Below are 16,843 nucleotides of genomic sequence, written 5' to 3' on the forward strand. Positions count from 1 at the left end.
TAGACTACAGTTCGTTGAATCTTTGATTTCGAATTCCCTCTCGTACTAACTACTTAATTTTGTAACAGAGACTCCTCACAATATAACAAAGATTTATTTTTAATATAGAAAATACTAAATCCTGAAATCAAATATATTATAGGAAATTTCTAAATCTATACTTAATATAATAAAGCGGAAGAGTTTGTTTGTTTGTTTGTTTGTTTGTTTGTTTGTTTGTTTGTTTGAACGCTAAGATCTCTGGATCTACTGATCCGATTTTTATTGTTTTTGTTTTGTATGAAAGCTGCATTCTTCAGAAGTGCTATAGGCTATATAACATTACATTACACATATAAACTAATATATTTTAAATAGTACTTTCTAATTTGACATGCAATTCATTCTGCCATGAAACAACCGTCGCGTCGCTACGCAACCGTTACCGCGACATTTTGATATTCATCCTTATGAAAATAAATATAATAGTCACTATTAACATTTTATCTAGATTGAAATTATAGTTTACTGTATAATATTCTAATAAATAATTAAAGAGATGTCACTGATTCCAAATGACCTAGCCTACGGGCGGCATAGTATGACCGACGCGAACGGGCAGATGACGTTGACGGTTTTATAAATTTTCATACATTTTCAAACTATTGTAAATGTTTATGTAATTATTTGCTGTTTATAATTAATTTAAGCTACACTTTGGTTCTCTTCTTATTTTATTTGATATTGCCCGCTAAAATTATCCTGCTTAATAGAGAGAAATGTTTAGTTATTTCGTAGAGTCGATATCTATGTACGCACGTACGGAAAACTTTAGGTACTTTTTCTAATATTAAGAATATCTATCCTTTAGTTACTTTTAATCCTTTTGTTGGTTAATTTCAATAACTCAGATAATTTTTTCTAATAATGTGTATCTACTTATTATTCTTTTTGATTATTAAACTTATATTTTCTTACTAATTCTATTGAAAATTGAAAATAATTTAATGAATATATTTAATAAATATTCTTATAGTTGAAGCAGGCGTAGCCGCGTCCGGGTCCACTAGTATCTTATAAAACAAAGTCGCTTTTCGTGTCTGTCTGTTGTTTCTAACTCTTCTTCTAAACCACCCAACGGATTTTGATGCGGTCTTCACCATTAAGTCGAGTGTTTTTCGTAGAAGGTTTATATATAGTTTATTATTTGTACATTCTTATGTAAATTAACATAAATACGATAAATGTGTATAAAGTCCTACCCGTTGAGACACTTTCGCGCATGCGCTGCTCTAATGGTAAGTACTACATGAAAAAAATGTACTGGAGTATTGTTTCTCTTAATAAGATCAAAAAAGTCCGCGAGAGCATATTCGTATCTTTTAAGAATAACGTGTAGTGATCATTTTTCTGTCTAAAAATAATAATTTCAATATATTTTTTATTGTGAGGTATATTTTTCCATAATGGTATTAATCCTTATCCTTTAAAATACTTTATTAATTTTCTACGTTAAACGTAGATAAAATTTACTTTTTACAATATTTCGAAATTGCGAATAGTTTTACAAAAAAACGCATTTAATTGTTGACACATCACGCCGTTGACACATCAGCTGTATGTTACTCAAGTTTCACTTATCCCTTACTCTCAGCATATAAATAAGTACATTAGTTACGTTGGCCATTTAATGTAGACCAAAACTGTCTTTTACTGTTTTTCATTTTAATAAGTACTTTAGAAGTTGTTACAATATCAAAAAAATCCTTGCTGCGAAACGGCTCGCCACTCGCCATGCGTCCGCCGTGCCCGCTTGCCTTACACGCATCGGTGGTTCAGTGGTAGAATGCTCGCCTGCCACGCGGGCGGCCCGGGTTCCCAGCCCATGCATTCTATTTAATTTTCCTCACAGGCAGCCACGTCGTGCTTGCTTTTCATCAGGGACAGAATACCCCCTTCAGCATTAACCACAAGCTCGAAAAAAAACCCGGCTGCCTCTATAGCAACAAAGATTTAGTTAGATGCGTTTGCACGTATTGGATAATTGGAGTTGAATGTATTATTTAAGCGCGATATATTTGGTTTCACATGTTTTGTAGTAGTTAGTAGTAGGTAGGTTTTTGTTTATAATTTCTTCCGTTTAAAAATAGTCATTTAACTATCTAAAAATATTCATTTAAATATATTTTAATAAGTACTTGAAAAGATTAGTAGCACAGATTTAAAATTACGGTACCTACTAAAAAATCCTTGCTGTGTAAAACAATTGGAAAATCCTTATTGAAACTACGAAATTACGGGTTGCATTAGGGTTTAATTAATTTTCACATTATCTTAAGTGCTTTGCAAACATACGAGTTACATGACTAATCCAGTAGTTAAAGCGGGCGAAGCCGCAAGAGGGTCGCTAGTCACATATAATATTACTTTTATTAGCAAAGAAAGTTTAATAAAAAAGACTAATATACTTAAGTAAATTCTCAAATGACAAAGTCCCTTAATTCACAAGAGTTTCGTGCGTAGGGAATAAAAAAATATATAGTCAATCGTGAACTAAAAATAGAAATTAAGAAATATTTGAAGAAAACCAGACCACATCTTTATCTACATGTTATTGCTCTGTACCGTAAACACCGGCAATATAAATAATCAAACGTTTGTTTGGTAGATCATTCCACTTTTACAAAGCTGAAGGAAGGTTCAAATACCTACAGTGTATTTATTATAATATTAAACTTATTCCATAATTTTCTCTTATTTCTTTCCTTATATTTTTGCATAAACTAATTGATTTTGATTCGATATATATAAATTTTTGACCGCAATTCTTTTCTTTACAATTAGTTTCACTTGTATGACTTGATTTTACAAGGGAAATAGGCTATAACTTTACGCTACGCTAACCCTTTGTTGATTTTAATCAATCTTCTATATCTGAAATAATTAAATAAATTAAAACACGCTCTATAATATAAATTATACAATTGCGACTGAAGTTGCCAATTCTTTACACAAAATCGATACTTACAAATAATATTTACTTAGATTATAATAAGATTTTTTTTAAAATCTGACACTATAAAAATAACTAAATACATACACAATTCAAACAGAAAAAAAAACACGACATTCTCTTTAATTGTACTCACTTGGAACAATATGAAGAGAGAAATGGACCGTAAATATTTGTATGAAAAAATATATCCACTTGGCAAAGTAAATGTAAGAACATTAGATTATTAGGCCTATTTTGGAACAAATAAACGAAATGATCTTGAATGTTCTTTGTTTGTTAAGTATAATATGTAAATAATATTACATAAAAGAACTTATGAATTCTTTGAATAGTTTTTCTTTATCTATTAATTTATTATTATTATTATTGTAGGTTAGATTCCCACTCGGAAATATTAAATATTTAATATTATGATCGTTTCTTCGCTCTGGTGTCGTCAAAGGGAATCGAGTCTACGACTCGAGGTACTAGGAGGCCTAGGATGTAGGTACTATTGCTATTTTGCTATATGCGTATAAAATATGAATCACATAAATTTGTGGTTGTTTTATCGTATAAATCTATATACCTACAAACATTTGGCGGTCGTACGGCGGCCTTGCCATTACGTAAACAAAATAGATGCTACGGTTTATTTTTCTAAATTACCAATGCAAGATACTTTCTGGTCTAGTTCAATTATAAGGCCAGTCGTAGCGCAGAGGGACTGTAAAATTGACTGGGTGTGGGTTCGATCCCCACTCGAGGAAATAAAATATATATTTGAATTTATAAACAAAAATGTAGAAAATAGTACTTCAATGGCGTCAATATAAGGATAATAAAAAACCGTCAAGTGCGAGTTGGAATTGCCCACCGAGAGTTCCAATTTCAGGATTGGATTTGATTGGATTAAAAGTTGGATTTCATATAAAATGCAGCAAGAAGGATTCATAACTGCTCGTAGCTCTAGAGGATGGAAGAGGCTCTACCTAAATGAGTAAGTTTTTTTACCATCCATCCATACCTATATTATAAATTCGAAAGTAACTCTGTCTGTCTGTCTGTCTGTTTTACGAAAGCAGGGCCAAACCGCTAATTTAATTGTGATAAAATACTCATATAGAGATACTTGAGGGTCCCGGGATGAACATAGGATATTTTTTTTTCTCATATTTGTAATATTTTCGATATATACCAATATATTAAAATATTTATTAATTTGACATACAATTTATTCCGCCATGTTAATAACAACCGTCGTTTCTAAGCAACCATTTGCAAAGTTTGTTGTTAGAAAACGTCACCCAAAATAAGCTTGCTTAACGCATCTCTCTATTGAAAACTGTAAATAATTTCATAAATATATTTAATAAATATTCTTATACTTCAAGCAGGCGTAGCCGCGTTCGGGTCCACTAGTACTACATAAATAACAGGACGTTAGTTTCGCAAAATAAAACCAAAAAAGCATAAATTCATATTTTTCCCGCATAATATGCCCAAAATTAAAACGTGTTTATACTTTAAAGTGATCAACATAATTCTTTGACTTGTAAAAGAATTAAAAACTTTGTAAAAGCTTTTTTATGCAAACAGCGTTATCTAAACGAGGGTTCCCTTAATAAATTTTGTGAAAGAATATTTCAATATTTAATTACATTTTTTTATAAAACGCCGCGGGTAATTCCATAAATATAAATAATATTTATTCTTCGGTAGTTTATAATGTGTATTGTAATTAAGGCAAGAATGAGCTTGGTAATAATTATGTATATATATTATTCTCTACGTTCTTTAACACAAATTATTAAAACTTTAACGCAAAATTGTTTTCAGCTGATATAAGATTTTTGTATTGATATTTATTATAATTACTTGTATTATTATTAAAAAGTTTATTTTATAAAATGCTAAATATCACCACCATTTTATTAAAAGAATACTATTTCAGTAACCACTAGTTGCTGAAACAATTAATCATACCTGGTGTTAGCTTATAATTGTTAATTAACCTTTGATTATTTCATAAAACTTTTATATTAAACTAGTGGACCCGGACGCGGCTACGCCTGCTTCAACTATAAGAATATTTATTAAATATATTCATGAAATTATTTTCAATTTTCAATAGAATTAGTAAGAAAATATAAGCTTAAATAATCAAAAGAATAATAAGTAGATACACATTATTAGAAAAAAATATCTGAGTTATTGAAATGAACCAACAAAAGAATTAAAAGTAACTAAAGGATAGGTATTCTCAATATTAGAAAAAGTACCTAAAGTTTTCCGTGCGTGCGTTCCTACGAAATAACTAAACATTTCTCTCTATTAAGTAGGATAATTTTAGCGGTACTATTACTACCAAAGTGTAGTTTAAATTAATTATAAACAGCAAATAATTACATAAACATTTACAATAGTACGAAAATGTATGAAAATTTATAAAACCGTCAACGTCATCTGCCCGTTCGCGTCGGTCATACTCACACTGTGCCGCCCGTAGGCTAAGTCATTTCGAATCAGTGACATCTCCTTAATTATTTATTAGAATGTTATACAGCAAACTATAATTTCAATCTAGATGAAATGTTAAGAGTGACTATTATATTTATGTTCATAAGGATGAATATCAAAATGTTGCGGTAACGGTTGCATAGCGACGCGACGGTTGTTATTAACATGGCAGAATAAATTGCATGTCAAATTCGAAAGTATTTTAAAATATATTAGTTTATATGTGTAATGTAATGTTATATAGCCTATAGCACTTCGGAAGAACGCAGCTTTCATACAAAACAAAAACAATGAAAATCGGACCAGTAGATCCACAGATCTTAGCGTTCAAACAAACAAACAAACAAACAAACAAACAAACAAACAAACAAACAAACTCTTCCGCTTTATTATATTAGTATAGATATGTTAAATTTTCAGCCAAATAGAATTTGTCACGTACTATGTACAATATGTGATAAAACTTGAATATTTCATCTATTACTGTATACACATTACACAGTTAATTCAAAACTCTTGTTTATGTTACTTAGTTTAGGCCTTCTTGCCTCATTCTGTTAACTTTTATCAGAGTTTGCAAATCAACTACAAAGCTTAATACTCTCTTAGACACCTTATACTGTAAGAGGATTACTAGAGTTTCATTACACTTTAATAGATTTTATATAGTAAATTCAAAATTAGTTTTATGATATTTTTTTTATATTTTATATACCATTATAGAGAACAACAGAATCTATCTATATCGATTCGAATCAAGATGTATTGAATATGACTTAAAAATAATTCGAAGCAATTATGGGATACAGTCTACAGGGTAAGCATTCTATTCCTGATCGTATAAGGAATGACTGAAAATTTCTTCATTATTTCTTAATCAATAATTAAAGCAATTTCTTAAATAGATTTCTTCTCATTAAGTTCTAAAACCACAACTATCGCGATCAGATAAAAAAGTCCTGACATGATGTTAATAACAATTTATACTTAATAATTTAAAAGGGTACATAATTAGTTTTTAAGAGAAATCTTCATGTTTTAATTTACTTGTGAAATAATATATATATAACAAAGTTGTAATTTGAATAAAAGTTTTTGAAATACAATCAAAGAAGTAATAGATTTTTTTTTTATATTTTCACATTTTTAAAGTGCTATTCCACACTTAGGAAAGAATAATACTTATTAAAAGCCTGAAGCCTCTCTCTCTTTGAAAACCGTCCAAGTTGAACATACGGCTTAGTTAGTGAGAGCGCTTGCTTTAAATTTTAAGACAGAAATAAGAAAGTTACCCACTCGTATCTAGACTATCGACTTCAGGTAGAATTTAATATGTTGCTTTTTTACCACGTTTTAAATTATTTTATAGTAGGTACATTACAACATATCTCGAGAAAATTAGGTTACAAATACCTCTGTTATAGGAATTACTCAATTCTATAAACAATGATAGTGGTCATGAATTTCCATTGATCTGGTCTAGTAAATCCAGAAATAGATAATCCAGATGCTTTACTACAAAGGAGAGTCGTGTTGAATGATCGCAGATTAAATGGAAACCATAATGGGCGGCTGCACGCGAAAACGCAGTAGCAGTAGCAATAAATGAGCATATAGTTAAATGTAACAAATAAAAAAGCTCTATAAAAGAATACATCACTTTTAATAAAAGAAAACACAATTTTATTCATCGAAAATGCACGTCCGCAGTAGAATTGAGACGATACGATAAGGATCAGCGTTAGCAGCGGGTCTACGATCTTCAAAATATCCACGTTTGTCTTCCGACACCTGACGAGGAATTCGTACGGAACAAGAACGGTTTGCCACACCTAGAAAAATATATTTTTCGTTAATCATTAATTTATTAAGCTTTTCCAATATTAAAAATTATGAAATTAATTTGTTATATTTTTTATTCGTTCCAACAGAAACCGCTGGCCAATTTTGGAAGAATTTAAGCAATTTGCTATAATATAATAAAGACAAAACCTTGGGCAGTGTCTAGTATAAAAATATAAGAAAAAAAATATTGAGTCCGTGTCAATATTTTTTATAGAATAGAAAGAGATATTACACGTTTGTGACTTCTTCATGTTTTTAAAATATTTAGATCGTTCGAACTACTGTCTTTAATTTTTTAAAGATAAGGCTTCCTTAGAGACTCCAAAACTAATTAAAATGTTTCCTTGCAAAAAAAGGTTAAAATTTATTGTGATCATTTGGAATTCAAAAGCTTCAAATTCCAAATACAGGTGTTATTTGTCTACAGAAAAGTAATTAAAGCACTCTCATACGATACATTCCAGTTTTATAGAAATGACTATTTCAAAAAGTAATAGGTACATCATTCTAAAACCGCAGCCCGACATTCATTCGACAAAAGCGACGAATAAGATTCACGTGTTATTTCCGGCCCTTTACATTAGCAGGTTTATATCTCATCCATCCCTTTTACGTTAATTACACAAGAAAAAAAATTGAGATTTTAATTTGCTTAAAATTAGTTAATGACGCACACGTTATATTAATATGTTAATTACACCCTCGTGGCATTAATATGTTCATCTATTAATTATATAGATATATTATATATTTATATAAATATATATATAGATAGATATATTATATAGATATATTTACGGTATCCGGTATTTTGGTGCATGCTTGACGGCTATAAATTGAAATGTGATTTAGGTGTGTTCTTATATTAAAATTTTCCTGATTGGAAAAGGTACAGAACTTTCACAAACACGTGGGAAAATATTTTTTAGAAAACATATAAAAATTAAAATCGTGCCTCTTGAAACCGTCCAACCGCTCTGATCAACTAAGCCATATGTTCTCATCGGGCTACGTTTACATTCTTATATGCTTGTTATTGTTACAACCTATTTTTGTTGCTAGCAATCTATATAAATAGTATTATATGAAAATCAAGAGAAATAAAATACAATATAGGTATGTTACCCGCGGTAAAATCTCGTATGTGAGATGTGCCGTTGCCGTTGAGACGGCGCGCGTTGTCTGCGCCGTTACTAGCGTCGTACTCGTTTATGTGTACGCCGTGACGTCGCGCCAACTTGTCTATGGCCCTCTCTATTACCCTGGATACATTAACAATATAAACATAATTTAATTATGAAACACCGAGGCCGTCGAGACGAAGAGGCACAAGGGCGTGACTTTAGCGTGACGGTTGTGGGTTCGATTTCCACTCGAGGAAATTAATGACGACGAAAGTGTGGAACGGAATGTATTAACACTAGGTACCCTCTGCCTATTCTGCTCTATGCGGGATATAGCGTTTAACTGTTTTTTTTATTAATGAAACCATAAATAAGATTGCTTTGTTAGAATGGGTAAAATGACAATTACACGATGAATTGGAGGTTAAGCGGGAATTGACAAGTTCATCGTTCTTTATTTTACTCTTTTTCAAAGTTCCAAGCGATAAAAACATTAAATTAGCTTCCTTATTGTTACGTAAATAAATCTATTTTAACTTTTTATCTGCATTTTTATATCATTTTGCATGATCTATTTTGATATGAAAAGACAGAACATTTCGGTTGACCTTAAAGAAACGATCAACAAATCGATTAGGAGTCTTTTGTGTTGGTTCTTTGACAAAATAAATGTTACCCAAGTTATTTCACTTCAATAAATAAAAGAATAATGTGACCAAGATAAACGAGATGAAGATTTATTCTTTTTAATTCCCTAAAACAACACAACAAATGAAAGTAATTACTCTTTTCAGGTATTTTAGCCAAAAGATCCCTTCAAAGTTGATTGGTATAATATATAGGGAATAAAATAAGTCGTTATTTCACAATTATAATACAAATCACAACAAAAAATATTATATAAAATTTAATATTCATATAAAAGTTCCGAGAATATTAATATACTTATTCAGTTAATAGAAAAACTGCGTTACCTACATACGTGTTAATGATAATGCAGTGGGCATTATCACATAATGGTAATAACAGTTTATCGCTTATCACTTCTGTCAAAAGTGAAGAGCAATAACAGGTGGCAGCTGATAACGTCATCTCATATTTTGCAATATTTGACAATATTGTATCAGAAATTGTGTACTAAAACCACCCATGTTTCTTTTATATAACCTAAAACGTGTTACGAATTGCGCTATACGAAAGCATAAATACAAAGACAAACAGTAACTTAGGGTAAAAATTTTGAATCTGTACAAAACATAAATTTTGTTCTAAATCCAACGTCTATATGGCAATTTCTTGAAATTTTGATCGTAAATGGGGAAAAATATGTTTTCACAGAAACTATTTTATTTCTCTACTTTAAAATATTGGTTTAGACATTATATGTACTATCTACTCATATATATATATATACTATACACTGTCCTAAATTTGTACTTGTCTACCTAAATGTGATCCTTCCATACAAATTTCAAGATTAAGAAAAATTACGACACAATATAAGTAATTTATGTCACGTTTTGGAGGAATATCTTCATACATAATTATAAAATCAAAAGTAACGTAAAAAATATTCACTTTGACAATTTTATACAAACATGAAAACAGAATATAACGTTTTCTAAATTTGCAGACTACCAAAATAACTTTTTAATTTTTCGTTCATTTATTTAGATATACTTTTTCACTTTGTATATTTTCAAATATAATATTTTAAAACATTGAGTATCTACTTATATTTTAATATTATAAATAGAAATTATAAATTCCTTCGCAACTTCCATATAAATTCATAATATTCACAGTAATGCTGTTTATTTAATTTCTAACTCAGTTATCTAGTTACGTTAATCGTAGGCGGTTTGTAGCTGGTTAATTGTTACCATTGAAATCGGCGAACATTGAGAATTCAAATCGACTAATTTGAATATAACAAATAGGACATTACTTAATTATTTTTTGTTAATAAATAATTATTAATGCATTATTACTCACAAAATTCCATCTTCTTCTCTCATATCCTTCGAAGAAAAGTATACAAAGGTTCCATTCCCGGGCCAGTTGATAACTGGTTGAGGTTCAAAAGAAGCAACGACACCGTATTCTTCTGCTAGCTTACACAGAATATACCGGGCCATCCATAGATCGTCAGCAGCTCTTATACCAGGAGATGGTCCGACCTATTTATTTTATTGAGGACAAAATATACGTGTTTATTTAAAAAATAATTATAAAAACTCATAACCAAAGCGTGCGATGTAACATTTTCCAAATGCTCGTAGAGGTATAATAAAGTGCCTCTAATTTATTTCTCAAGGCTACATCTAAATTCCCTTTTATGGTTTCAACTGTATATTCCAAATAAAATACAATAATATATGACCACTTATTCAAATACAAAATCCTCAGACGCTGATCTAGAGGACAATAAATTCAATCGTAACACCCCTGAATTTATATAAAGATTTAAGGCACTGAAAAAGAACACATAAATATCTAAAGACAAAACAATGGAAAAGGTAACAATTGAGGGAATTCGTAATGCTTTCAATTACTTATAAATATTTACAAACATATAAATATTCATATATTATTTATTAAGTATTAGTTTATATAAATATTCACATATTATTTATTGCTGGTTAACTTTAAGACCCAAAGTAAAAATTAGAACAATTTTTCGCAAAAACTGCGGAGCCCTCGCTACACAATATTTTTTTAGAATGAAATGCGTGTATATGTCAGGAAACTTTTAGACATGAATGTTTTAAAATTTTTAATGATACTGAAACGAACGTAACTGTTCAAATGAAAGTTTAAATTCAACACGGGAAATAATTTATAATATATTATTTTATAGTCTGTCGTAGCGCAGCTGTAGCACAAGCGTGACGGTGAACTACGGCAGGTAAGTTTGTGGGATGGCTAAAAGATTTTAGCCTTAAATGGGGAGCAAAATTGGTATTTAAAGTGAGGTATCAAATGAAGGGGCTCTGGCTAAGCTAAGCCTGATTTTGAAAGAAATCTTCAATTTCTGTACGGAACCCTCGGTGGGCGAGCACGTCCGCGCTTTACTATTTTTTTTTAATTATTTGCCAAAAATTGTAATACAACCTAGAATTGCCCAATTATATTATTATTTATTAAATGTTTAAAATTGTATGAAAGAGCCAGTAAATAAATTGCTTTTAAAGCGGAATTAGTCGCAGTAACATTTAACTAAAACCCACAAGCATTTGCAATTAAAACGACTATAAAGTGGATGAAACAAAGTAGTACACTTACCTGAAAATTCCACTGGGAAGGAGTGGTCCCAGGGTTAATACCATTGATATGTACACCCGCATAAAGACAACACCTATGGACGTAAATTTTTTATGATTTCCACGTTTATATATGGGCATGTCAGGGGCAGATTTTAGCAAAATAGGAAAAATATATATCCGTAGATCCGTAAAACATATTTTAATATTAAGAAAATAACGGCTTATTTTATAGTTCTTTTAGTTTTTTTTTATGTAATTCATTCATTTAATGATAACATTATATGGCCCCAAATTTTATTAAAAAAATTATAATAATTGCTCTACTTTTACTGTGAATTTTATAAACATGAGAGTATAATTATATTGTATAAATAAAAACAAATTACTATTTTTAGGCGCCATTAAGACAATTACGCGAGTCTACAACGTAACTAATATACAAAAATATAATGATCGTTGATGAACCGAAGTTCACTACATACAAATTATATTAAAATGGTTACTATTACTGGTTGATATTACACTATATTATATATTACATCTATACTTATTACGTGTCTTATAAAATAATATGTAAAAAGAAACATCAATTAAATAATCTAATATTTTTTACGTTTTTACAGATAAATATCGAAACGTCAGCTTGAATTTTAACTTAAACTAATTAATTCGAGGAAAAAGAATTAAATTAAGCAAGAGCACTTCAGTAAATTTAATAAAGAGAAATTTAAGATTTTATGGGTGTACTTAGTTCAGTGAGGACTTCTAAATTATTTAACATTTTTTTTTGTTTAAAATTTTATCATTTATTATAAGTACATTAAATGTGAGGGTAACAAAAACATATGTACCTTAGGGACTGTACCATTGTTTACACTGAACTTATATCAAATTTACAGATTGTGACCGTCGTGGCGTAGCGGCAAGCGAACGGATTTGGGTTCGATTCCCACTCGGAGGAATGATTTACTATTTATTAATATTTTCATTCCTTCGTTTTGGTAACACTGCAAAGCGCGGCGTTGAGATCTGCCATTCATCATGCAATGCCTCGAAAATTCGACGAAAAGTGGGAAGGGAAGGTGTTTATATAATATTCGTATAGGTTATATTATAATTAGGTATCAATTAGTTTTGTAATTTAAAAACACAAGTGTCAAATTACATTGAATTATTATCATCGATTGTATGGATTGTAGTCATTTTGCTATTGATAAATATAATTAACAAATTTACAACAACACCTGTAAAAAGCTTCCATAAGATCTCTTCCAACGATTTTGTGAGCTCCAATAGCACAATAGTACGGGCCTGGAGGTGCAGGAAAGCCGCCGGGGGGCCATCCTAGAGGTCTTCCATCTGTTGTCGTTAACATAAACTCCTGATTGAAGCCAAACCAGGGTTCTTCCACCTCTCCTTTCTCACATACCAATGTGCAATTCTTTCTGTGATTCGTAGCTAATAGAAATAATATAATATTAGAAAAATATATAGTATTAGAGTAGACATCTAAACTCTGACTACGATATCTAAATTTTTTTTTTTTCTTGTACGAGTATATTATGTATTCAGTTTCTTTTGGATACTGTGACCAAGCAGCCAAGCCTTGTAAGTCAGAGCTGCTATTCTTTTCTCAGTAGTTTAAGTAATTTTGTAAATAACTAAGATGTCTCGCGTGCTATCCTTTAGCAAATGTCTGCAGAGTGGACTGACAGTATCTTGACATGTTAGGTTACTCTTATGTAAAAAATGCGTAGTTCTAGTAAATATATTTTTAAATATTTTCAGATAATAATATACTAATTGATCTATAATCTTTTCTATTACCTACCACAACCATGGAGAAGCGTAATAAAAAAATTCAGGTGAATATTTATATGATATTGAACACTGTACCTACATTATAGAATTGTAAACAGAATTACATTGTAAATGTGTAATTAGACAAAATAAAATGAAAACTTTATAAAACTACATAGTTTTTCTGTGTAAAATACAATTAAACTTATTGTCAACAACTTTGTTACTAGCTTTGATATAATTTAGTGTTAATTTCGGACTTGTATAGCTCATTCAAAGAAAATGTGTTTCCTAAAATCTTGTCATAAATAACTTCTCACAAATATATAATAATAACATAAAAGAAAAAATCTAAAAATTCTTCAAAATGGAAACACGCAATGCCTCCAGAAATAATGAAAGGAATTTTAGAAAGGCGGAACGTGGGGATCGGAGTGCTTTAACACTAAGCTCTACCTACCCTCTGCCTACCCTAAAGTAAAAAAATACTCAAAAAATATGTATAATATTACTTTCTCTATATTGTACATATATACAATACAGGTGATGCTAACTCAACGTTTCCTCATTCGCTACCGAGCCCTACTTCAGTTGTGACGGGAAACGTAATTAACTGTTGTTATTGATACTCTTGTAAGCTAAAAATAACATTGTAGCAATTAAAGTATAACGAGAGTATACACATTTTTTTCCCGTTTTATCAGGTAATATAAATATTATAAAAAGTTTTTGTAAATTAATGTGAGTTTATATAGCTACTATATGTATTTATAACTTAGAGGCGCAGGAGCGCAAACGTGTGAATGATGAATGAAGGTTGTGAGTATGACTCTTAGTCGAGAAAATGAAATATTTAATATATTCATTTGTTCGCTCTGGTTCGAGGCAAAGCACGGCGTTGAGTTGCGTTACTCCACACGCAAAGCCTTCAGAATTCGGCTGAAAGTGGGGAGCGGAGGGTCTTAACACTAAGCTATCTCTGCCTACCCTGCTTGCGGGATACAGCGTGAAAACGTAAGTAGTAATCACTGGGAAATCACTCAAGTTTTCTACATGAACACAGACAGTTACAACATATCTAACCAGTTGGTTGATAATTGTATTGATAGGTGTCAGCCAAAACCAATATGTGGTTTCCTCGTCGGAAGGGATCGTGATAAATCACTTCTGGGAAGATGAATGTGTCAGCGTTGTCAGGGCTCGCTTGTGCTGTGTTACTGCCATCAAAGTACCAAATTGGTAAATCTGTGAATTCAATTCGTAAAATTAAAGGAAATAAAAAAGTTTAAAAATTTAGATCTTATATATATTTTTACGGTTGATTTTACCAATAAATTCTATGATCATCAATAGCAGTAGCACTAACTCTATTATTATATCTAAATGGCTCTTCCTGTTTGTTAATAATACATAATTGTTAAGCTGAACCGATTTTAATAAAATTTTAGTACGTCACGTCTGGATAACTGTATACTTTTCGAAATTGCACTTTTCACGGAAATCATAGCGATTACTAGCGTAACTTCTGCCAAGCGAAATATTTATATATCATTGTTATTGAAAGTTTATGTTCCTGAAACTAGTGGCCTGGTTTGATGTAAAATATAACCTTGGCACACGTTCTCTCTTAATGTGCGACTTATAGCATGCATCTCGCATCGCTTCGTATTCTTAAAAAAAACTTAAATAGAATTTTCAATTACATACATAACATTTTTAAATTTTCTCTTATAATGCTCTTGAACTAAAGAGTTTTCTTAAAAAGATATATGCCATGGTAACAGATTAATAAAAAAAGCTTCGTCTATTTAAATCGCGAAATTTAAATCAAAGCTTAATTACGCGCAATGTCAAATGTAAAAAGTACCTTTGTGTGTCTTAGGAACGAAGTCGAACGTCCTATCCTTAGAACGTAAATTTATGCCAGATCCATCTACCCAGACGTAGCCGGCGAGGATGAGTTCACAGGGTACTTCAAGATCCTCATATTTACGCATCGACGCTTTGCTTAACGCAGTAGGCACCGTATTCATTTTGTATACTTAAACAAATACGAATATATAAATTACTTGAACCATGTCTGATCTATCGTTAATATTTGATTATATAATTTTATTTGCAAAACTAATTTTAGGTTCTATGACCAAATAAGGATTAATAAGGATTTTTGACAATATATATGAGACATTTGAATAATAAATTATTTTAAACTCTGGGAAATCATCGACTGTTCTATATCCTATATCTTATAAAACAAAGTCGCTTTTCGTGTCTGTCTGAACTTTCTAACTCTTCTTATTCTAAACCACCCAACGGATTTTGATGCGGTTTTTACCATTAGGTCGAGTATTTCTCAGGGAAGGTTTATATATAGTTTATTATTTGTACATTCTTATGTAAATTAACATAAATACGATAAATGTGTATAAAGTCCTACCCGTTGAGACACTTTTGCGCATGCGCTGCTTAAATGATAAGTACTACATGAAAATAATGTACTGGAGTATTGTTCCTCTTAATGAGATCTACAAAAAAGTCCGCGAGAGCATATTCCTATCTTTTAAGAATAACGTGTAACAATCATATTTCTGTCTAAAAATTGTAATTTCAATATATTTTTTATTGTGAGGGATATTTTTCCATAATAGTATTAATCCTTATCCTTTAAAATACTTTATTAATTTTCTACGTTAAACAATGATAAAATTTGTTTTTACACTATTTCGAAATTGCGAATAGTTTTAGAGAAAAACTCATTTAATTGTTGACACATCACGCCGTTCACACACCAACTGTATCGCGGGCGGCCCGGGTTCAATTCCCGGCCGATGCATTCTATTTAATTTTCCTCACAGGCAGCTACGTAGTGCTTACTTTTCATCAGGGACAGAATACCCTCTTCAGCATTAACCACAAGCTCGAAAAAAAGAACCTGCCTGCCTTTATAGCAACGAAGATGTAGATGCGTTTGCACGTATTGGATAATTGAAGTTGAATGTATTATTTTAGCGCGATATATTTGGTTTCATATTTTATGTAGTAGTTATTAGTAGGTAGGCTTTTGTTTATAATTCGTCCGTTAAAAATAGTCATTTAACTATCTAAAAATAGTCATTTAAATATATTTTAATAAGTACTTGAAAAGATTAGTAGCACAGATTTACAATTACGATATCTACTAAAAAATCCTTGCTGTGTAAAACAATTGGAAAATCCTTATTGAAACTACGAAAATGCGGGTTGCATTAGAGTTTAATTAATTTTCACATTATATTAAGTGCAAACATACATTATATGAATAATCCAGTAGTTAA

The 16,843-nt window shown here is 30.6% G+C and overlaps 1 protein-coding gene across 1 annotated transcript; it reads right to left on the reverse strand.

Moving 5' to 3' along the window:
* Positions 1-7,146: 7,146 nt before the first annotated feature.
* LOC146532631 (glutamine synthetase 2 cytoplasmic-like) lies at positions 7,147-15,562 on the reverse strand. The gene is made up of 7 exons (XM_085196611.1): positions 15,397-15,562; positions 14,613-14,774; positions 12,974-13,187; positions 11,749-11,821; positions 10,459-10,643; positions 8,465-8,601; positions 7,147-7,326 (listed from the first exon to the last, which is right to left on the reverse strand). The coding sequence occupies exons 1-7, from the start codon at positions 15,560-15,562 to the stop codon at positions 7,178-7,180; spliced, it is 1,086 nt and encodes a 361-aa protein (XP_085052737.1). The 3' UTR covers positions 7,147-7,177.
* Between the last annotated feature and the right edge of the window lie 1,281 nt (positions 15,563-16,843).

This window comes from Heliconius melpomene, chromosome 13 (assembly GCF_056956725.1).
Source record: "Heliconius melpomene rosina isolate 202511_hmr_F chromosome 13, ASM5695672v1, whole genome shotgun sequence".
Lineage (NCBI taxonomy): Eukaryota > Metazoa > Arthropoda > Insecta > Lepidoptera > Nymphalidae > Heliconius > Heliconius melpomene.